At 37.3% G+C, this 24,100-nt stretch overlaps 2 protein-coding genes and 1 long non-coding RNA gene across 6 annotated transcripts in view; 1 reads left to right on the forward strand and 2 right to left on the reverse strand.

The window, feature by feature from the left end:
- The window catches only part of NK7.1, a 49,293-nt gene extending 42,886 nt beyond the window's left edge, over positions 1-6,407 (reverse strand). Inside the window, exons 1-2 of one of the 2 annotated variants that reach the window (XM_044396268.2) lie at positions 6,119-6,407; positions 3,685-3,982 (exon numbers count right to left, since the gene is read on the reverse strand). The gene's annotated coding sequence lies outside the window, so the exon portion shown is untranslated. Of the gene's footprint in view, positions 1-3,560; positions 3,650-3,684; positions 3,983-6,118 lie in introns of those variants that run through there. The other variant, XM_070216306.1, reaches the window with a different exon arrangement.
- Positions 6,408-19,347: 12,940 nt separating this feature from the next.
- Positions 19,348-20,879, forward strand: LOC138913465 (uncharacterized). Of its 3 annotated transcripts, XR_011419233.1 has the most exons (3): positions 19,351-20,222; positions 20,485-20,675; positions 20,740-20,879. It is a non-coding gene; the product is annotated as an uncharacterized lncRNA (long non-coding RNA). The 3 variants fall into 3 exon arrangements; XR_011419231.1 differs by having other exon boundaries at positions 19,348-20,675; XR_011419232.1 differs by having other exon boundaries at positions 19,348-20,675; positions 20,747-20,879.
- A 1,354-nt stretch (positions 20,880-22,233) lies between these two features.
- soti (scotti) lies at positions 22,234-23,085 on the reverse strand. The gene has a single exon (XM_017147003.3). It carries the CDS (start codon positions 22,924-22,926, stop codon positions 22,483-22,485), a length of 444 nt encoding a protein of 147 aa, XP_017002492.2. The 5' UTR covers positions 22,927-23,085; the 3' UTR covers positions 22,234-22,482.
- Positions 23,086-24,100: the final 1,015 nt, after the last annotated feature.

Below are 24,100 nucleotides of genomic sequence, written 5' to 3' on the forward strand. Positions count from 1 at the left end.
AAAAGCAATTGAGCATATGCGGTATTTACATACATCTGCATATACGTGCATGTGCGTTTTTGCTGGCCCAACTCAGTTTTCAATTAAAAGTTACATTTTTTTGCGGCAGCCAGCCTGCAAAGTGCGGAAGCCGTCTGAACCCGTCTGGCCGGTAGTTGTCTTTCTGTCCGTCTGCGCAGATAAAGCCAAAAACCAACCGAATGGCTCATAATGGTCATAATTATTAATTAGATACATATAAGCTATATCTGCCGTTTCGAAAACTCGCTTGCGGTCCAATTTGCCCCGCTGTGCGAGCACTTAAATGGACTTGTTACCGCTCCGAAAGCTGAATGCAAAATGCAAATTTGCCAATTGATATTGATTGAATTGCAAGCTGCACTGGCACAGGCACAGGCACAGCCCGGGGCTAATTAGTTTTATTTTCCAACTGTCCAACGCTTAAGTGAATGACGACGAGCTGCCCCGACTGCCGTCACTTGCGACGAGGGACGTGGACTGGATTGATTTCTCGGAATCGCTGATTAGGAACCTTCCTAATGGCTTGACTTTTGTCGCACTTTTGTGCCACATTGAGAGGATGATGATGTCGAGCTCTGAAATAAAACGGGTCCCAGTCCTGCTGTTCCCGATTCCCTCCTCATAAGCGGGGTTTCGGCTCCTCCAGCCCCACCGTTGGCATTTCATATTAATGTGCGCCGTTTAATTGCGTGACTCATCAGCTGTAATCGCCGTCTGCCATCGTCAAGCGGGCTGGTTGGCTGCTTATTTGCCGGAGCTGTCTGTTGGGTACTTGTAAGTCTACTTTGAGACACCGGGGATCGGATCCCGGGCACTGGACTCTTTTGAGCTCGCCGACTCTTTGAGCTTGTGCGGAAGAAAGCTCGTTTCGTAATTAATAAACAACTGAGCTGGCTGTAAGAATCAGGCCCTTGACTGTTTAATTAATATTAATCAAAACTCTAGTTTAAGATATTTTTGATTGGGTGTAAACAGCAGATAATATGGAGTTTTTAAATATATATTTCATTTAATATATATTAGAAAAATTGATTTTAAATTTAAGGCAAATTTTTCTCTGCCTAAGATTTCTGAATAACATATTTGGCATTTTTGATTGCAAAAATTTATATATTTTAAAAAATGCAAAAATAATGAACAAATTTTTCAAATATATTTAACAAATATTTATAAAATATTTTTTAATAATATATTTGTTTTCTTGAATTGCTTTTTCGGGCTATATTTTTGTTAACTGATAGTTCATAATAAAATAAAATAAAATAAAATAGAAGGTCGCTGGCATTACATATTCAATTCTGTATAGAATTAATTTTTTATTGAGCAATAATGTTCTCCATGTATTGAAGAATTGGTGATTAAGCATATCAAAAATGCTAAGAGCCGATTAATGGGCTATAGACCCATTTGTTTATGCATTCTGTTTTCAATATGGCCATTGCATTATTTTCATTATTTGTTTATTCTCGTTATTAGCGTGAAAAATGCAGGCAGCCCCGAGTCTGAGTGTGATTGTAATGAGAGCTACAAATGCTTTTCTGTTTTTGCATATAATTTTTCCTATTTACATTTTTGCGTAATCGCCGCTGGGCCATTCAAATGCCAAATGGCTGAGCCCGTGTTCTGTTTGTGCAGTCGCATAGTTTCCACCATATATACACACATGTATACGGATCCAGACTGACCAGTTCCAGTTCCAGGCTATTTCATGCCATGGCAATCCATTCATTCATCGCGTCAAGTGTCAGGCCGTCTGTCAGTCAATCAGAAAACGGTTTGAGTAACAATTTAATTAATTTCAGTACGAAATGCGAACCTGTTGTGCCACAGATATTAGATATCATAGCGCTCTCACACACATAATTCTGTGGCGTGGCTCTGAATGAAATTGCCTTTTAATTATGCCTAATACTCGTGACATGACTCAATTAAATGCCATATTCGGACGATGACTGTTAGAATTTGCTGAAACAGAAACAGAAACTGAAACCCATCCCATGTCATCCCCAGAGATATCAGATTCAGATAGAGATTCAGAACTCGAGCGGAGGAGAAAGCTCGTTTCGCACTCATATTAGTTTTTGTTATCTCTCGGTATGGTAATTAACACAAACACAGACAGAAATGTGGCGTATCTACGAAATGAATCAGCTCGTACGGTAAGCTGAAGTCATAACCGTAATTGAGGCACTCACAGATCGGCACAAAGTAGTCAATTTTGAAGCCCATAACGATAAACGATTCGCAAAATGATCTTAAATATTTCTGAATATCTTATATTAAATGTATTATATATCTTGGTTCCCTAAAAAAGATTATTGCTTGATATTTTAGGGAGTATTGATTACCTATCTGCCCCTATCCCGCGATACTCGCTTGTTTATACTTATAAATGCGCAGTCATTGATAATTGGGTTTCCTTAGCATTATTATGTGTGCGCAATCATTTGTTTACATTCCGTATAGTTGCGGCAATTGACAGTGCAATGTTTCCCCGATTGCGATTACTAAACTGGTAATAAATGGCAGAGTGCTGAGGCAGGCCATATGTTCGTTCACTTCAGCGACAGGGGCTTGGGAATGGGAATGGGACAGAATAAATACGAATTTTCAGCACATTTCACCGTAGTCATCAATGTACAGGAAACACCAAAATCAACAACATTTACAAATGCTGGCAAAAAGCAGCGGCATCATCATGAAATTGAAATTAATTATATGTCAACAACGTGATTACAGAGAAATTTAACTAATTTGATATCGTTGATTTATACCGAGCCAAATGGGTTGATAAGATAAGATTTTAAGTAATTTATCGTGTTCCGATGGTCAATTAATTTTGAATCGAACGCTTGACTTTCTATTTGCACTGAAATATTAGAGGGCGATAAAATGTATTCAAACAAATAACTCTTGGAATTTTTATAGAAGGCTCAATTAAAAAAAAAAATGGTTCTTATCTGATGTAAAAAGTGTATTTTGTTGTATTTTATGACATTGTTGATAAGCAGATCCCCAATATTTTTAGACTTGGCATGGTGATATCACAAAAATGTTCAAATGATTGACAAGAAAAAAATAAATGTATTAGGCCGTTTGAATTGGAAAAAAATTAAACATTTTAAACATTTTCCTTAAGTCAGTTATACATATTTATTTTTAGACGTCCTAAATATACATAGATCATACTGAATTGATAAGATATTAAATTAAAATTAAATTTTAAATTATTTTTCGTGTTTCAATTACATTACATTGAATAAAAAATATTTTTTGAGATTCAAATTAAATAGATTTTAACCAAGTGTTTGTTTCATTAGAAAATGTTTCAAATTTGTTAGGCTTGCAGTTTGTAATTGTGATTAATTCTAGGGCTAAGGGTTGATGGCTGATTGTCAGCGGAAATCTATGGGAGTGCAGCAAATCTGTTGAACTTTAACCCTCGAATAGGTGTAAATAATATTTACTAAATATTCGAATAGTATTCCACGTGTAAATAATGTATGCATTGATTGTGAGTGAAAAACAGATCTGATTACCTGCTTATCTGGCCGCAGAACCTTTGGCTTTGACCCGAATTCCGGGGAATTCCGAAAAATGTGTAGTATTTTCGAGTACGTGTACTTAAATTATAGCTTATTGCCGGCTTACAACGTTGCTCACCTTTTGGGGGGCCACTCGGGCGGTTGTGTTGATTGTATCCGAAAGAGTCAAGGTGGGTGGAAATCCAATTAAACGATTTTACTCTCTTCGTCGGGTTGTTAGGTAAACGGTTTTTATGGTTGAACTATTTATAGTTTTGCTTTTAAAAGGTCACCTTATGTGGGTGGTGGTGGTGCCGCTTCTTTTTTTTCTATTCAGTTTAATTTCTTTTGGTTTCCTTTTGTTTTCACTTTTTTGTTATCCTTTTCCAGCTCACTTTTTACTCGCTGACGTTTTACACGGCCCGCTGGTTCCTCTGCTGATTATAATCCTTAATTAGTCTAACGAGTTGCAAATTAATCCACTTTCCCTAATTAAATTGCCTTTGCCGCGACTACAGAAAAAAACACAAAACACAACTGCCAATGGCGGTGTCATTTAAACCAAAAACAAAAAAACAACATAAAATAAACGATACAAAAAATTGACAAATGAAAGAAAAGGAGCAAACACCAGGGGGACGGGATGAAAATGTAATTAATTCATTAGCCTGCCAATTGACAATTATTGATTATTGTTTTGCCTTTGCGTTGGCGAATTAATTTTAATGTATTTTGGCTGGCTGTTTTTGAGTTTAGCTGCACAATTTGTTATTGCCCGCACGTCGTTCATTTATTTAATTTTTAATTATTTTGAAATGCGTTCTGGTTTCATAATTGGCAGCCCATTGTCTCTGCCATCTCTTTTGCGCATACTGCCTTTGTAATTTAATTAAATTTATTCGTATTCATTTATTTATTGTGAAACAATGTGCAAGCCGAATCGCGACCCTGTTTTTGCTTCATTTGTCTTGTGTTCAAATCCAATTTGGCCATTTGCCTCGTTAAAATATTGAAAATGTAGCGAAATTGTTAATTTTGCAAATGCGCTTAACAATTGTATTAGCCCCGACAATTAATTGTAACGAGAAAATGTGCATGTGATATTTTTAAGTCTGTTTAAATACATTCATTTTCATGAGTTTGTCACATACTTTGTATATTTAAATGCCCAGAAATCAAATTAAAAATCAGGAAATACTGTGACAACCTCTTGGCGCATAAACACCGACGGCACTAACAAATTAGTCGGTGAAATTTGGGTGAGGGATAAAGGGGTCACATTGTCTGACTTTGTATTCACTGCTTGGCTTGGCATTTTCTGTTTAATTGTTTTGCTTTATTTAATCATTTTTATAAGCTCTTTGACCGTTCCGACCACAATAACTTGAACTTTTCGGCACTTAAATGGCAGCTTTAGCTTTAGCGCTTTATATCCATTATATAGTTATTTATTTACTTTTACTTATTTATTATTAATGCGAACGAGCGGCAACGGCAACGGCAACGGCAAACGACAGCATTTATGGCCGGGGAGCCGTAATTAATGGGCAACGAACACACGGCCGACCATAAAGTGGACTTCAATTACGATTGAGCGAATGCTTTATTTATAACACCTTTTTGCCAACTGAATTTAATTGAGTAATTGAAATATTTTTGTGAAAATTAAAATTTCCTTTTTTGCACACGCTTCATAATTTATTTATGAGAGAATATATACGTATATATCTATTTGTGCCAAATGAAATGAATTGGAAATCAATTGGCAGCAGTGCGGCTGCGTAACCTGTCAGCGTTGTTCGCGTTGACAAATTGCCCGCCGAGCGTGCGAACCAGCAATAATAAAGACGGGGAAAAAACAGATACAAAATGTTGGCAAACAACAACACCGGAGGTGTGAGCGGTTAAAGTATCTTGCAGATACACCGGCCAGCAATTAGCGTCAATAGGCTGGGCAGAAGTGCTTATTGTCGGAAAAAGATGCCGTTTTTGTGGTGGCTACTACGCTACTACCGCCTTTAAATTGCTGACCGTGTTGTCGCCATATAAACTTGATTGCTGATTACCGATTGCCGTCGGTGGGAATTTGGAGCGTTGTGTCGCACAAAATAAACAAATTAATGGGAAATGCCAGCCAGCGAGCGAAAATCATAAAAGAAAGAATCTTATCCCACATCCCAGAGCGATATATAAATATATCATGCATATATGTAGATATATTTGTGTATTTAAGATATCGCATAATGGCGCTTGACGTTGCTCTTGCCGCGCTAATTCCTTTGACCAGCAAACGCGACAATAACAAACAGACGAAATGCTAATTAGTTTCATGTGTGACTAACGGACACAAAAGCGGCACACATACACGCGTTCGTTTCGTATCGTTTCGATTCGATTCGTTCAGTTCACACAGCAAAACAGCTCAGATACAAAGATACACATGCGTGACTTCTTTTCGTTGTTGTTATGGTTGTTGTTGTTGTTGTTGGTATAGTTGTTGCTGTTGTAGCACACACTTAATTAAAATAGTACACTCTCTGAGGGGGTCGATTGTTCAGTTTACCATTCAGTACCATTTCTTGTATGGCCTCATGCCTAATTATAATTACGTGGCGCGTAAATTGAATTTGACTTTTAGACCCCGCGGGTCAAACGATTTCCCGATTTACCGGCAACTTTTCGCTTCTCTGGCTCCGGCTCGAAAGCAGCGCACAAAACGGCCAGAATGGATGGGAAAGTACACAAAAGTCGAGTCGACAATCCGATTCCGATACCGAAACACCGACCGGGACCACGACGGCAGCGATTCTGAACGACTTCTGAGTGCGAGCGCTATAAAGCACGAAAACGACGTTGTCGACAAACGACGACAACAGCAACGACTGTTGCTGGTGTTGCTGATGTTGCTGCTGTTGTTGCTGCTGATGTTGCTGCTGATGTTGCTGGTGTTGCTGCTGTGACGTTGCTTGTGCCGCTTGTGTGAACTGCGCCGTGCAACTATTTAACGACGACTGAATGTGGCAATTATGTATCTAGATACATTTTGGCCAAACGCTTCGCCTCTGTGTGTGCGGGGGTTGCTAAACGAGGGAACCATCATAAAACATATTACTATAATTACAATTACGCTGCGCTCAGAGAGCGAGCGAGGTGAAGATACGGATTCGGAAACAGATACATATACACATAGAGATACATATACAGATACAGATACAAACAGTTGCCGCGCACGTGAACATAACGCACGGCAATAAAACACGAATTTTCATATGCATTACGGCTTAATTGTATCTCGTTGTTCAGCGGCGCTATTTATGTGTGTTTGTGTGTGCGGAGCTCATAAATTTCTGACAGTGCTGTTGCTGGCGTGCTGGCAACATGTTGCTGCCGGGATGTTGCCGCCTCGGTCGTCTTTGGCTCGATTATTTTATTAAATGCTGAATGTGTTTTATTGCTTTGATTGTTGCTGCCGCAGCGCAGCGTTGCCGTGCACTTGGAGAAATAATAGGTAACTCGAGGAGTAACAAACTGATTGAATAGATTTTTATTAGAATTAAAAGATATTTTAAAAGAAATTCAGAAAAAAATATCAGATTCAGATATCATCAAAATGATATGAATAACTTCCATCTATACAACATGTGCTGGTTAATTTAAAATGTTGTATAGATGGAAGTTATTCATATCATTTTGATGATATGAATAAAGATTATGAATTTCTTATTTTATTTATTATTTATTTATTTTATTGTTCAAAAATAAAAAGTTTTGTTTTTTCAAGCAGTATTTTTATAACTTTTATGAAATGATAAAATATCAAGTTGATATGTTTGAATCATAAATTTGGCATTCATTATTTCGTAATTTTATTGATATGAAATAAGGTAGAAATGACAATACCAAGGCAAGTAATAGTATATTTTTTCAGAGAAAGATTATGCATTTCTTTGAAAAGTAAATTTTTTTAATATTTAAACGTGCTCTTTGCACTTTTTTTTATCAATAAATATTATTTGTGATACAATTGTCAATACAATTAGATTGGAAATTTTCTTGGAATATTTCTTAAATGTACCTATATTTCTCCAAGTGCATATCTTTCTGCATTGCAAATTGCCGACGTTGCCTGCCTTTGAGTTTGTTTTTAATTCTCCATAATTGAGTTATATGTACATACTTTAATAAGTTGGCGGCGGATGCTGCTGCTGTTTCTGTTTCTGTTGCTGTTGCTCTGGGGAGTTGATGTTGCTGCCGTTGGTGCTGATGTTGCTGCTATTTCTGCTGTTGCTGCCGTCGTTATCGCTGTTGTTGCGACGGCGTTTAGCGCTAATTAATGCTGAGCCAACGGCTTTTCAATGCTTTTTATTGCTTTCGGCCTTTCGGTTCGCTGGCTTTGTCTTTCTCCTCTTAATTGCTCACCGAGATTTATTATTTGATTAATTATTGAGATTTCGCTGCCATATTCACCGCTCACATTTCGGTATCGTTTCGTTTCGTCGTCGTTCCGTCTTCGTCTTCGCTACTCTTTCCAATTTCTTTAAGAGCTTTTGCTGTTGCTGGCAATAATTGGTGTATAATTTCATTTCCTGAGAACGTCGCTTTGGGTCACCGCACACACAAAAGCCATTCATTGTCTTTACAGGAATGTCGTAATTCAATTTGTGTTGTTAGTCAGCAATGCGAGAGTGTGTGCGTGCCTTTTTCTTTTTTTGCCTTTTTTTTTAATAATTATACATTATAAGAGGGGCGACAGCTCAATTAGCTATAAGGGTGCGATTATTAATGGGCGATGTTATGCTTTTGATAAGGCCAATTACTCATGATTGCCTGCCATACGTTTATTTTTAGGCTATCGCGCGCGTTCTATATATTCGCGAATGATTAATGCGGATTCAATTGTGGTCGAACGACGCGAAATTCCCATTCCCATTCCCGTAATTCAAGTAATGTTTTCGGTTGTTCAGACCATGAACTCTCCGCACATTCATTTCAGGAGCAACAGCTTAAGCTGCCAGCATCATTAGGGAAGTGAAGCTCTGCGCCACAATAACAATGGCCCGGCTATGAGTGCCCTGATTGCTCATTTAAATTGTACGGGCTGCAAATTGAATTGAATTGGGGATTCGCAAAAAGGGATTGAAAAGGGCAGCGGCGGCGAACTAAAAATAACTGCGAAAATATGAAACGAGAAATAACATCAACAACAAGATGCTGATGTTGCTTTGCTGCGCTGCACAAGACGAAGATGAAGCAATTTAGATACACTTGAATAGCGGCACGACGAGCAAAAAAGAGGGGAGTCGTGGAAGTCACTTCAAATAAACACGGCTACACAGAGAACAAATGGAAGGAACTTTTGATTAAAATCGGCACGGGATCCACTTAATAGAATTATTAGGAAATTATAATTTCCTGAGAACTCACAATCTATTTTGTTTTATGGCAATGAGCTCACATATCAATTCCAGTGATGGTAATAATAATTCGACAATTAAAAAAGGTTTGTTTTAATTATAGAACTTTTGTTGGAATGTGAGGGATTTCCTGAGAATTTGTGATTAAGTCGAGTTCATTTAAATGTTATTCAAGCATTTTAATGGGCTAACATTTCAATTGAAATAAATTATAAATTCGTCAATTAAAATGTTTGTTTCAATTATGCAATTCATTGAAGCAGGATTTCCCGAGAATAGTCGAATTCAATAAAATCAAAATAGGTGACCACTTGGGATTCACAGAAATCAAGACACTCCACTCACCATCGGCTTTTAATTGCGTAAGAATTTAGGACTTTGTCTTGGCTAATGAGAACATTCTTTAAAAATTATTTAGTAAATTTACTAATATATTTATAATATTCTCTAATCTTTAACCATTTATATAAAATGCACTTTCATGATTATTTGTTAGAAATATTTAAATACATCCAGTTTATAAAGTGATTTTGTGTTTTTCTCTGCACTGATGAAGTCATGTTCAGGCTGCATCAAAACAAATTGTGCGTTGCATGGGGTGCGGATGCTGCTCTGATGATGATGATGGCGATGATGCCTACGGATGGCTAACACACAAAATTGCCTTACTTCGAGCGAAGAGTTCACGAAACACGCGCGTTGGCTGATGGGATTTAAACCGACGACCAAGACGCTTCGGTCGTTAACGCAAAACGTCAATTTACAACTGCGAATGTGATTGTGAATGTGAAAATCCAACGGCGGCAAACTAGCTGGGCAACATGGACGCCACAACAGCAACATGTTGCATGTTGCTGCTGCTGTTGCTGCATTGCAGCAACAAGAGGAAAAACAAAAAGTACAAGCAAATAAACTTATTATAAATATCTCCACTTAAGGAGACGCTGTGGGGGCCCATTTATGCTCCAGACACGGCAGCAACATCGCTGCAAATGCGCACACGCAAACCTGAAATTGCTCTCATTCAACTCAGTCGCACATGCACGGAGAACAATTTTGTGTAGGATTTTTATTAACTTATTTAATGAGGAAGCATGCGGAAAGTGTTAAACATTTTAATTTATATTTTTAATTTTTTAATCCTTAACAAATATTATAATTTGTTACAAAATTTAAGTTGTATTTCTCACCTTTATGAAGGATATCAAGGATATTATTGGTTTTAAGACACAATTTTTGAATATTTTCTCGAAAATACAGCCCTACACAAACCCTCTAAGGAAAAGATACTTTAAATTGAAAAAAATAAGTTTTCTGCAATTTTTCAGCTCCAATTACATCCTTGAAGATCAATGATTAGTGAATTCTTCAAATTTTATTCTTGAAATCCAATTTTTTTGAAAATAATTTTATGATTGATTTTAATTGAGCTTTTAATGAACGAATGACATTTTTGGCACAAGCCAAAGAATCTTTAATATAATTCCAAAAAGTTGTATAGGTAACAGACGCACACAATACCACCAATATGAACCAATTTTCTATATTTTTAAAAATCACATTCAATCGAAAAGTTTTGGTTTCTGTGCACTGGAAGAAAAGAGAGTGGAGCGGTGAGGAGAGCTGTCAAGTCGCATAAGGCAAATGGACAACAAAAGCATTAAATGATGACAACAACATTGCGCTTAATGGACTGCCGCGTTCGCGTCTCAATCCAAAAGTGCATCTCTCTCTCTCTTTCGCCTGTAACCCCCTCTCTTTCTTCTGCTCCTTCCCTCTCTCTCGCTCGCCATGGGGGATATGTAGTCTTGTATCTCTGTCTAATAGCCTGTTTGCTCTTGGCCTGCGTTATAAATCCATTATAATAAAATCATTTTGTTTTGTCTCTCTCTCTCGGAGTCAAGTGGCTTGGCAACATGTTGCTAGGCTCATAAATTTTGCAAGTGTTTTCAATTAGCCCGTCTGTGACTTTCATATTAAACGAGAGCGCGCCTGCTCGCTCATGTGCACGTTAAGAAATTGTAAATAGATTAGTTAATAACTCAAAAATATTATACTTAATTCTTTTTAAATTAATATTTATCTAGTTCGGAAGAATAGGTCTTATAGAGCCGTTACCTCTACAAAAGAGCTTTTATAACAATTATTTTATACTAATTCATTATTTTTGGCGAGTGTGCTGGTGGGTGGTGGTGCGCTGGAGTTGATTCCAATTATATATTGCATGGCGCATGTGGTGCAATTAAAAACGAAACAAAACCCAAGAATAAACTGCAGCGAAAAAAGGTCAAAGTTTTTGAGGTCAGGCAAATGGCAAGAGGAGTAGTTCTTTTTCTCCTCCCAGAAGGCCTGCAATCAACGCACTTCCGCAGCTAGTTTTCCTCGGCTTTCCCTATTTTCCTTCTCCCCAGAAACCAGACCAAAACCGAAATGTCAATGGGCCCTCCATCCCTGTATCCCGTTGTATCCATTTGGCTGCGAATGTGGATGGCCTGGTGCCTCCAATGCGAATGTGTTTGGCTGTTTGTGAAAGCAATTTCCGCTCGTGTCCGCAATTAAAAAGCAATATCATCTGGAGTCGACGTAAACACAGAATTGAATTGAATTTTTATGATGTGTTTGCTAAATGGTTGCATAAAAGCCAAATATCCCAGACAGGCTCAGAGTCAGAATCAGATTCGGATTCAGATTCAGATACAAATGCAGATACCGATAGAGATATAGATACAGTTATCGTTACACTGCTATTTTCGTTATTGTGAATGCGTTCAAAAGTCACAGGCGCCCAGGAAAAATTGTATCCGATTTTGTGTTTGCCCATAAATGTATATGTATCCGAAATAAAGCAAAAAAAAGAAAAACAAGCGATGGGGAAAGAAATTGAAATAAATGGAAATGAAATGAAAATGCATTTGCCGTGACGACGAGTGGGTGAGGGTGTGGGAAAAGTATCCCCTCTTTTGGCTGCCTGGGTGGCCTCCCACCGGGAAAGTAAGAAGGTGGTTCTTTGTGTGCTGAAAATCCTGTTCCTTTTAGCAGAAAGTGTTGGAAATCCTGTTTCTTTCAGCAGGCGACGGTGTAGGGAAAATGTAAATTCCCAAGGAAAACCACATAGAAACCTCATTCCCCCCTTACTTTTTGTGTCACCCCCGTGTATTTTGAAACCAGAGACGGAAGAAATGTAAGGGGTGAATGAGGTTTTGTCCCTTCCGCTTGTATGGAGAAACCTCTTGAAAATATGTTATTTTCCAGAGGAATGTTCCCGCTGGGCTGTTCTCTTTTAACTCTTTTGCCTGCTTTTGCTGACGAGCTCTTCCCTTTCAGTAGTCTTTTTTTTTTTTTTTGCCGCTGTCTGTGTGTGTCCTCGACCATGTGTTTCATTAGCGTATTTATGGAATTTTTATGCGCTTTGCGACATTTAAAATGTGTGAAAAATGCATGAAGGCTCAAGCGCAGGCTAAATGTATTTGCCAAATTAAATTCCACACCAGGAGAAAGGGTGTAAATTTGATTGAAGGATGATGGGCGGAATTCCTATTAGACATAATTGGAGTTGAAGGAAGAGCTGATTTGTTGGGTACAGTAAATAAAATGAATAGTGATTTGGAATGATTCTTCAATTAATTTTAAAACTTTTTTGATTTAAATGTTGATTTATGTTGATAAATGTTGAATTTATGTTCATAAAAATAAATATTTTATAAGTTTAAATTTGCTTGATTAGTTGAATTCCTATTAGACATAATTAGAGTTGATTGAAGAACTGATTTGTAAGGTACATTAAATAAAATATATAGCGATTTGGAATGACTTTTTAACACATTAAAAAACTTTTAGAATGTAGAATATTTTATGAGAAAAATAAAATTTCGTTTTATTTCTTAGGTAATTTTTTTACCTATTAATGTATTAAGTAAACTCGTGTATGGTTATAAAAACAATTGTTTACTGTGCTCTAAATCACAAAAAAAAAATCCTACAAGGGTCAGCTGAACTTCAGCAAATTGTTCTATTCAAGATAGACATTGCTAACCCTTAGTTGGCAAACTTTGCCCGTATTCCCCAATTGAATGTGAAAGCTCCTCGACAATGGACTCGTTCAACCCTGTTAACCCGCTCATTAAAAGGCTCTCAAACCCTCAATGGCGACAAAATAAAGGTCTTGTCATTTTTGCATAAATGTTCACTCAATAAAATGTCATAATTAAAAAGTATTTCCTCTGTTGTCGCTGCCGTTTCTGTTGCTGTTTCTGTTGCTTTTTCTGCTGCCTTCAATGACCTTAATTGCTGGTGAACGTGTGGCAGCGATTCGAATGTGCCCCATGGAGGAGTCGGTTGTGCTGCTGCTTGCAACTGTGGACTGTCAAATGAATAAAATTAAGTGTAGCACTGACTCCGGACTGTGGACTGTGGATTGCGGACTGCGGACTGCCGTGCAAGAGAGCAACATCAACTGCTGGCAGGATATGTTGTTGCACTAATTGAATGTGGCATGCTGCAGCAGCAGCAACAGCAGCAGCACCGCAGTTTGCATCTGTATCTGCTGGCAGTGGCACTGGCACACAAGTAGCTTCATTTTGCGTCACAATTCGCATTCGCAGTCGGTTTCAGATTCGGATTCGCATTTTAAGTGCAATGGTGGCACACTCATACACACAGATTGCAATTGCTGCTGCTGCTGTTGCTGCGACTGTTGACATGGCAATGCAATAAAAGTTTGTGCCTCAGCTCAGCAATTTCAGTGGCAGCAAGAGCAAAAGCAAAAGCAAGAGCAAAGCAAAAGCAAAGACTGGGGTTCTGGCAGTCGGCAGATGGCAATTGTTTCCCATTATTGCTTATGCTGATGATTAAGAGCGACTCAGCGCCAGCTTTCGTTGCCGGAGGAGCTTCCGATTCCGATTCAGTTTCAGATTCAGACAGAGTCGAGTCCCCCCTTGCCACCCCTCCGAAACGGAACCACACAAAAGCCATTCGCCCAGCGGCAGATTAAAATGTGTTAATGGTCCGCTGTCTCTTTCCCGCACAGCGAGAGTACGAAAGGCGAATCACAAATTGCCATCAATTAAGATCGCAAAATGCCAAATGAATCACCCAGAGAATTGTCCTTTGGACACACAGTTTTCAGGCCATATTGTGCTGGCTTTTAGTTCAAGTATGCAAATAAATTGAGGCCTGAGCAAGCATCGTTGAATATGAATGGCTGCATTTTTAATGAAGCTCTAATATCAAATCAAATAATTATTTAGTTATCCTAATTGTGCTATTGGCTTGATGGTATTTAACAAACTAATAAAAAAAATAAGAAATCAATTTTACTAAGCTTTAAGAGTTGTCATATCAAAGCTATTTGCTTTTCGTTAAAGTAGATAAATTTTTGTTTTTAGATTTTATCATTAGAATTCCTAGATAGTATTTTGAATATTTACTAAAGCATTTATAAAAATTTAGAAGCTCAAAAAATACTTTATCTGTGTGTCTCTGTGTTTTTGCTATGCTTTGTTGCTGGTGTTCGGCATTCTCTTGGCTGAATGCCTTTCTGATTGTCTGTGGTGGCGTTTGGTCTGTTTGTTTAACCGGCAACAGCAACAGCAGCAACAACGGGCAGCAACAGCAACAAGCAGCAGCAACTGAAGACCAGGGACAACCAATAGACGTTCCCTTACGACGAGCTGCTCATAAGCCTGTTTATGTGTCCGTCTGACTTTCCGAATGGGACTAGTGTCCCCTTCCTTCAACCAGGGTGCTCACTGTGTGTGTGTCTATTCGAGGGAAGTGGCTTGCCGTCCGTCTGTCTTGTGTCTTCTGCGATCTGCCTGTTTACAGGAAATTCCATCAAATTCCTGTCGGTCGGGTGCAGTGAAATGAATAATATAGTACCATGGAATTGGGTTATTACACTGAAACAGGAGAAGCCCAGTCGAGTAATTTCATTAGTTGCATTTTTTTTTAGGACCGGCGAAGAATACCTACTTATCCCGGTGCTTAACTTTTCCATGCTGATCTCCCCACGGAGCACTGCAGGTGAGTATTATTATTTTGCATAAACTCAGTTGGCCAAGCAGATGTTGCCATGGCTCCAGTACAAGTTGCTGTTGCTGTTGCCAACTAGCAACTAGACGTACAAATCGCTTGCTCGTATTTAGACAGCCGACTTGGATTGCCGGTGGGGGTGGGGGCTTAGCCAGGAATCCAGGCAGACCAGACTGCAGCCCACCCACGCTACTTACGTCGAAAAGTATCTCTAACTGATGCTCAGTTTGCCATTTGCCATTCGTTCGGGGCGGATGTTGCTGTTGCTGCTGCTGTTGCTGCTGTTTATGTTGCTGGTGTACTTACTTTATTTTCCAACAATTTGCTACACGAGCTCAAAATGTGTGTGTGCAATATGCTGCAGGGGCATCGGGGGCATGGGCATAAGAGCCTTGGTAATGGCAGTCACAGACATCAGCTTCCTCCGCAAAAACCCCCACCCATTCGCCATGGGCAGCAGAACACCAGCAGCAGCAACAGCAACAGAAGCAGCAGCAAAAGTCAAGGTATTTTACTTGTGAATTGTTTGTAAGTGGAAAACTTCTGCACACGTTTCCCCATAAATACAACGGAATAAAAACAAAATATAAATAAAGCGCTTAACTCAATAGTGAAGCTTAGATACTCTAGACAACAATAAACGGGTATTACTTGAAAACAATAGCATTTGGAAAAGAAACAGTTAGCACATAGACTATGAAATTAAGCCTCATAATTTATTACTGTTAATATTTCTTCCTATTCGTCATATGCTAATACTAAGAAAAAATTTAGTGAGTGAAATGGAAGCTTCTAAGTATCTTAAACAAGAAGAGTGGCTAAGGTCGAGTACCCCGACTATACCCATTATTTATAAATTGACTTCCACATGTCGCCACTGCTGACATTAACATAACTGACTGAAGTGAATTATTTTAAAAAGTATTTAACGTTTAAATTACGAATAAATTTTTTTATATAAAAGAAAATGTATAGTTAAGAAATTAATAGTTAATACAAAATATTTTTTTAAAATAGAACATTTATAATTTGTACCTTTTTTTAAAATGAATGGTAAAAAATACTTTTACAGCTAATAGAGTAGTTAAAGCTGTCGCCCAATAATGGTACAAGTTTTTCGCTCTGCCGCGTTGCTGTAATTGTTTGTACGTAACTTTGCTGAGCGGGCAAAATCCCGACCGTTTGAGTTTTGGGGGGGCATTTCACGAGAACTCAGTGACAATAATTAATGCGAACTTAAGTGTGTATATAATTAAGGAGAAATTACAAGAAGTTGCCGCGACATTGAATTCATGCCGGCATGCAGATGAACTCAAATTAACTTGGCTGATGATCTGGGGGTGATGCTGGGTGGTTGAAACGGAGTCATGTGAGGTAAAATCAATTACTCAACAATGCCCAGGTGGCGGAGGGTGGTGGGTGGTGGTCATAGATCAAAGACATCGCGCAACAATGGAGCTCGGCGATAGCGGATGAGCATCAATCACATTTCGTGCGTTCAACTGCCGGCGGGTGAAATCGAGGACATTCAGGAAACCCAGGCAACAACCCCAATAACACAGGTCCATTTGCCTGTACCAAATGTGTTGTGTTGGGAAGGGTTTTCGCATCGTCTGTCAAACAATGGAATTCGAACGGAACACTCCATGCCACTCGATTGTCAGATTGTTGCAGCATTTCGTAAATTAATCAACCCTTACAACATGTCATAATTACGCTTTAAACGTTCCACCTTTTATAATACGACCTTTGTTTAATTTGATTTCAACTTATATAATCCTTTCAAATGGCCATTCCGCCCATGTAAATGCAACAATTAGGCGGACAAAGCTAACCGAAAATCAATTCAATTCAATGCAATTCAATTAGAAGGCGCGCGGTGGCAGGAGCAGCAGCAACAACAACATTGTTGCATGTGGCCATTTGCAACGCAATCACAGAGCGACCAAAAAGCAAATGCGAAAGCTCAGCCTAAAAGCAGCCGCAAAAAGTTATGGCAGAAGGAGACCCCGCCCACTCGTCCAAAAAGGATGCGGAAGGGGTGAGGAGTCCTTGCACTGAGACAAACAAGTGATATTTAAATATATATAAAAATTATGACTTGATAAATGCAACGGTTGTTTTGTTATCGTTTTCATACATTTCTAGACAAAAACCAGAATGTTTGAAAATTCTGTGGCAGAATACAGAATATGATTTTATTGATTTACAATAAGAAATAGATTTATTTATTTACAACAAAAAATATTTAAAATTTATTGTAAATGATAAGATAAAATGCACCCAAAAAAAACTTGATATGAAAGGATGATCAATTTGATATAATGTGCACTCAGAAAAAAACGCATCCTAAATTTGAGCGCGATTTATACTTGATTTCGGATAGTATTTTTTGGGCTTGTTTTAAGAATGAAAATGTTGGGCGTTCTTGAATTAAGAATAAATCATTCTTAAAACCCAAATTATCCGCAAATGTTCTTGATTCCAGAACATAATTCAATAAACAGGACTAAACAAGAACGATTTATCCTAAACCCAAGTATAATTTATTCTAAAAAAATAATTTTTCATGGTAAGCACAAACATTCTTAATGTGATTACTAAAAGTACTTAATTTCAGAAAATTAGGTTTTAGTATTCTGTAAATAAGAATGAATTATTCTTATCAGTAGTATTAAAATTAAAAAATAATAAGCATTTTGACAAGTACAATTTGTGCTTAAGCCAATGTTAAAATGTTCTAATTAATTTAGTTAACGAGTTCCAATATTGATTAAAGTAAAATAGAATTGGCGCTAGACTAAAAAAGATTAGTTCACAAAAACTGTATAATGTAGGTACATATGTTTATAAAACACAAGTAGTTCAATATTATTAAAAGTTAAGAGTTAGATCCTCAAAACAAGCACATTTTGTTAAATCGGAGAAAATTTTGAAATTAATAATTGTTATTAAATACTGTGAAAAACGTGCATCATATATGCCAAAATACGATTCGATTTGAAAAACATTTAAATTCATAGCTATGAAATAAATTCTCAAAACAAGCCGATTTTATGTTTAAATCGGGGAGAAAATAGCAAATTACGGATTTTGTGTCACTCCATTTTTAACTTGTTAAGAGGTGTTTTTGTTTTATATTATTTAAAACTAAGAATTAAATTCTCAAAACAAGTACACGTTGTACTTAAATTAAGTATGCAAATAAAAGTACTTATGTAGGTTTTTTGGTCATCGCCGCGTAAGAGCGAGCGTGGCCGAGCTGTTAGAACGTCCGACTGTGGTGCGTGAGGTTGCGGGATCGAATCCTGGGAGAGGTATGTGATTTTAAGAAAAATGTTTCGCAAGTATAAAACACATTTTTATCTACAAATCTTTGTACATTTATGAGTAATTAAGTTTAAGATTATACAAAATAAGTATTGTTAACTAATAAAACAACACAATGATTTATACTATTAGTTTAAGAATATTTCATACTTCATTTGAGCATAGCTTATACTCATTTACGAGTAAATCGGATTAAATTTGTACAAATAATAATATTAACCCTTCACTCTAAAGCAATTTTCATTAAATTTTTAAAATTGTTTTTTTTTGTTTTTTACATTATTTGATTGGAATTTATACTTAATTTAAGTATAATTAATTCTGGGTTCAAGAACATTTCATACTTAATTACGCCCGAAAATGTTCTCAAATTAAGAATGTCGGTTTAAGAATAAAACGTTCTTAAAATGAAAAAACAAGCCCATTTCGTACCTGTCGCCCTTTCAAGACCATTTGGGCTTGAAACAAGCACAATGTGCTTGGTTTTTTTTCTGAGTGTGGTATCAATTTAAACTATGTGCTCGAAATGTAAACAACAGGTCAGTTCGAATTTTGAATGTCTTTCTCCCTCCCACTCAAATATTTTTAAGCGCTTTCTCGATCTATTTCGAATTTAGGGACTTCGTTCATCTCGGTCCTATTCACGTAATTTAAGTCGTCATATTGCTTCTATCTCCTTTTCGAAATCAGAAAACCTTCGAGAGAGAGAATTCGGCAAAATGATATTATTTAATATAAATTTTACCAGAAATACATGGTTAAAACGATATTTTACGGGATTTTATCCCGGATCGTTTTTTTTTGTGTTATTACTTGAACGTTCCTTTTAATTCGTACTTTTCATGCAGCTTTATTGTCCAAACTAAAATAGAATCGAACGAAATCCTTACAATTGATACATCGTTGATATAATGATCTATATTTGTTTTCAGTGCTCATGTTGCGGGCGTGGCACATAATATAGCTGGCTGTCTGTTGCAATAATGGCCGTAAATTGCCGTCGGTCCAACTGCTACTTCTTGTTGTTGTCCTTCCCAGCGGGAATGTGAGAAGTTGGTTTTTGTGTTCTTGAAATCCTGTTCCTTTTTGCAGGCGGCGGTGTAGGGATAGATAATTTCTGAGCGCTAAATGAGGGTGGGTTTCCGAGTAGCATCAATATCAGGCCACTTATGCGCTGTGTGATTTCTGTGGCACCACGATTATAATATTTTTGAACAAAAAAATCACCAACTTATAATATTCAAAAATCCTATGATGTACACCAAATCCAAAAGACTTGTTCTCACATTTAGTTTTAATTTTTAGTAATTTTAAAAGTCGTAGAAAAAATATTAATAATTGTTAATCAAAAAATTAAACTATATAACATTATTATCATAATGTCTATAATGATAATATTAATTTATTTTACTCAACATTTTTCAAATAATAATAAGGATGAATGTGGGATTCAACCAAATTATAGAGAAAAGCCACGGTAAGACGATTAAAATATTTGATCACATTTATCAAGGAATTACATTAAATTACAAAGAAAACTATTGTTGTTTTTACATTTTTAAACATTTTCTGTGAAATAAAATAATTTGATCGTCAGATTGGGGCCCAAGCCATTTTTAAGTGTTGTTAAAATATAAAAATTCGTATTGATAACACGAAAAATGCCTAATATACCTATAATATACGTAACCTTTAATGATTACGGTCCCTGAAAAGTATTGTTTAAATATTTATTCGGCGCCAAAGTGTGACCCAACTTTACAACGAAATTTACCCCACATTTATCTGCATTTTGTATGGTATTATCAAGAATATAATGCAGGGTCACATCATTTTTAAATTTGTTGGAAAAAGTAAAAAAAAAGTGAAAATAGTTAATTTTAATCTAAAAAACAATAAAAAGGTGAGTGATAAAATGAATTTTGTCTTTTTATAACCTTTATTTCAGCGTTACAAAGGTTAGTATCACAGATATTTTCGCCATTAATAAATATACGCCTCCGGATGCTATCTTCAACACAAATTCTGCATTTCAGTGACACTTGAAATGTTTTTAATCTTTACCAGTGGTAAATGGTGTGAGGTGTTCATTAAATGGTTGTATAAATAGTACTTCAGTACTAACTTAGTTGTTTAACTTAATCAAAATATTACATTTATTTCAGCCAGGCCGACTGAGACTTCTTGGGACCAGAAGTGTTGCGCCTGCGTTTGTCATATTTAATTTTTTCTTCTCATAGTTTTTGATATAGATACCCGACATAAAACAACTGAACAGAGGGTAAATGATCGGCCATGGCAAACTAGGCATAATTTCTGGAGAGATCCTTTAATTTTGTGCGGAGACCTTATAATGGTAATTACTCTTATTATTATTCCTGGTCTTACATTCATATCTAAATTATGTTTGATATTTTCAGAAGACAGACAAGAAATGGATATCTAAGAACTGCATTCGGCCAAGCAAAACCCGGGAATGCTTCAGGCATTAAAAATTTGTAGTTCCAATGCTTCGATTGTAAATATTATTAATAAATACACAAACAAATATTACAAAAAACATGATTTTTATTGTGGAAAATCAGATACTGCAAGGCAGTGCAAAACCAAAACTGCGAGGGTCTGGAAAAACCAAAACTGGGAGGGTGTAGAAAAACAGATATTGCAAGTGGAGGAAAACCATAACTGGGTACGTGTGGAAAATCTATAATGCGGGAAGTCGAAAAACCAGTGGATTTTGTCCTGCATTCTTCTGCCAGAGATCCAGATAGAAACCTCATTTCCCCCTTACTTTTTGTGTCACCCCCGTGTATTTTGAAACCAGAGATGGAAGAAATGTAAGGGGTGAATGAGGTTTAGTCCCTTCCGCTTCTATGGAGAAACCTCTTGAAAATATGTTATTTTCCAGAGGAATTTTCCCGGTGGGTTGTTGTGGGGTGTTACCGGAGGGGGGTGATGTTGCGAATGCAATTGCAACTGCAACACTGCAACTGACTGCAGCGTATTTGTATATATGAATGCAAGTGTGTATCTTTGTGCCGCCTGTGTGGTATGCGAAGCACATTTAGGAAATTAAATGCGTTTACCTTCGGTCCTCCACCATCCAGATTGCCCCATCCCTGCGGCCCTTCGTCCGCCGCCCACAATTTATAAGCCTTTTGGCTACATTTTGTGGCTTTGATTGCAATTATCTTTTGCATTTTGTATTTATTTGCTACACTTTGGGCAATTGTCCGCATTCGGCCTTTGTCTCTGGCTTCCACTGTTCATTGTGGCCATTGTCAGTGGCCGTAGTCCATATGTGTGCGCAATTGCTGGGGCCCTATAAATCCTTTTGTTTTTGAATAGCCATATAGCCATGGGAGTGGGCGGGCGTACGTGCGGCTTCCAATTTGAAGTTTATTAATTGTCAATTTCATGAATTTTTCGGTAGCCTTCAGGCAATTGGCCTCGGCCGGCAAACAAATCAAAATCAAAAACTTTGATTTTTTTGTACGTGCTGCGAAAGTGTGTCTCTATTTGAACTGTAAATGCTTTATTAATCTGATACCTGTAAATGGAGTTTGATTTGACCACACCGTTCTTCAAGTACTTAGTTTTTTTGTGAAAAATGTAATATGATTCTGACGGTCTACCAAGTATGATTAGTACCGCTTAAACCCATTATCATATTTTATATTAGTATTTTTAAATTATAAACAAAATATTAATTGCAATCAACTGCATGTTTATTTATTTCATGCGGTTATTAATATTCTATTTTAGTGTTTACTTTATTAAAGTAGTGAGAATACAATGGATTAAAGGATAACGAGTGTTTTCTTAAATTTAAGTTTAAATTTAAAAGTGTTTTTTTTTGTGACAAATTAAGAGAATTTTGAAAACAGTAACGTAAAAAACCAAATATGAAAATGTAAGTTTGCTAAATAGTGTGGTTTATTAAACATAATTGAAACGCGAACATTTTCAAGTCCTATGCACGTCCTATACAAGTGTAGTCGAGGAGAAGGGACAATATTTGAGTGTTGTGGATATGGATATGAGTGGTTGTGGATATGGATATTGGTGGATGTGTATATGGGATTACAGGATCCCGATTAGACCTCTCGATCTTCATGAGGCTCCGAAGAGGTTCTTCTGATCCGTGAACAAGCCATGGCGCATCAGAACTGACCCCAGCGTTGTGGCAGACCCACACCATTGGGATAGTTCTCACTCGTCATGTTCTCGACCAAGTAATTGGCAAAGTACTCGTCACGATGTTCCTCCGGAACTTGATGCATCGCCCTCGTGACATTTGCCATCAGCGGGCACATTTCCGGCTCCTGGCTTTGCGATGATGGCGACGGTTTGACAATTGTGTAGAAGCTTCGCTTTTTGCGCAGACGCGGCGGTTCATCCGGTCTTCCTCTGGCCGGAAACTCAGCCATGGGCGGCTCATTAGGAGCGTCCAGGAGTATGGCCGTCTCACGATTGATTCCCCGTAACTGATGTTGATGTCCTTGGTCCCCATCATCGCCAGCATCTCCAGCCCCCGCATCACCAACACGATTGATCCGCAGCTCATCATCGCGATCCCCGTCCTCGTGGTCAAGTGGTGCATCCATTATAGAAAAAGAACAGCCACAAAAAAAAATTAAACCAAAACGACAACGAGATAAATACGGCAGTTTTGTAAGTTTCTGCTTTTCAATACGATGTTTTTTTTCTGTAGTTTTGATTGGGTTAGTTAGTAGTTGTCGAGTTTGAGTCTGGATAGAACTGAAGGGAAAATCCAACCTTGCTGGGATTATTTAAAAAAATGACTCTAAAATTGGTTGGACTACTCGTTAGAAATTTAATTTAATTTGTGGTTACGAATAAGTAAAATTAAAGGTAGGATAATAAATTTGTCATTTTTTAAAATTAGGAAAAAATTACGGTTATATGTTTTTAAATTATTGATTGAGTGAGATAGCCCATCAATAAATATTTTTAAAATCAAATGCTCTTTATAAATAATAAATAATTGTCTTGAAGCCTAGGAATAACTAAAAGTAAAGGTAGGATAATAAATTTGCCATTTTTAAAAAATAATATTAGAGAAAAAGGAATAAATTACGTTAATATATTTTTTAATTATTGATTGTGTGAGATGGCCCATCAATAAATATTTCATATATCAAATGCTCTTTATAAATAATATATTATTGTCTTGAAGCCTACATAATTTAAGTGCAATGAAATGAGCAAGTATCGACGTGTAACTTGCCATTTACCAAATCCCATTTGGGCGAAAGTTTTTCGCCTGTTTTGCTGCCTCCCGAAGGGCAGGGGCGATAAGATAGAATTGTGTGTATCCATTAGATGTAGTCATATCCATATCGAACAGAACAGCACAGAACGTCTGGCTCCCCGACGTCCAGTGGCAAATGGAGAAACGCTGTCTGACATTTGCTTGCCTGTTCCGAATCGAGCCCAGGCCCCAATCACCCCCGAGTGATTGGACACATTTAGCCCTATTTAACCCCCGCACCCTTCCCGGCGCCCCACCGTCGTCATTACAAGCAATTTAACTCGACGTAATGTTGCCATCAAGTGCTCCGGAATCGGAATCAGAAGCAGAATCAGAATCAGAATCGGGGAATCAGGCAATCGGGAAGTCGCAATGAATCGGCAGCTGTTTTTGTGCGCCTGTAATGGGAGAACATTACGAACTGTAAATGAGTTCATTACGGCCAGCTCAATTAATAACTTTTCGAATTGCGTTTAAGCAATCGCATTTCGGAAATTGTTTGCCAG

This window comes from Drosophila takahashii, chromosome 3R (assembly GCF_030179915.1).
Source record: "Drosophila takahashii strain IR98-3 E-12201 chromosome 3R, DtakHiC1v2, whole genome shotgun sequence".
Taxonomy (NCBI): domain Eukaryota; kingdom Metazoa; phylum Arthropoda; class Insecta; order Diptera; family Drosophilidae; genus Drosophila; species Drosophila takahashii.

Excerpts from the sequence above, each read along its gene's own strand:
- soti (XM_017147003.3), bottom strand. The coding sequence starts at position 22,926 with ATGGATGCACCACTTGACCACGAGGACGGGGATCGCGATGATGAGCTG.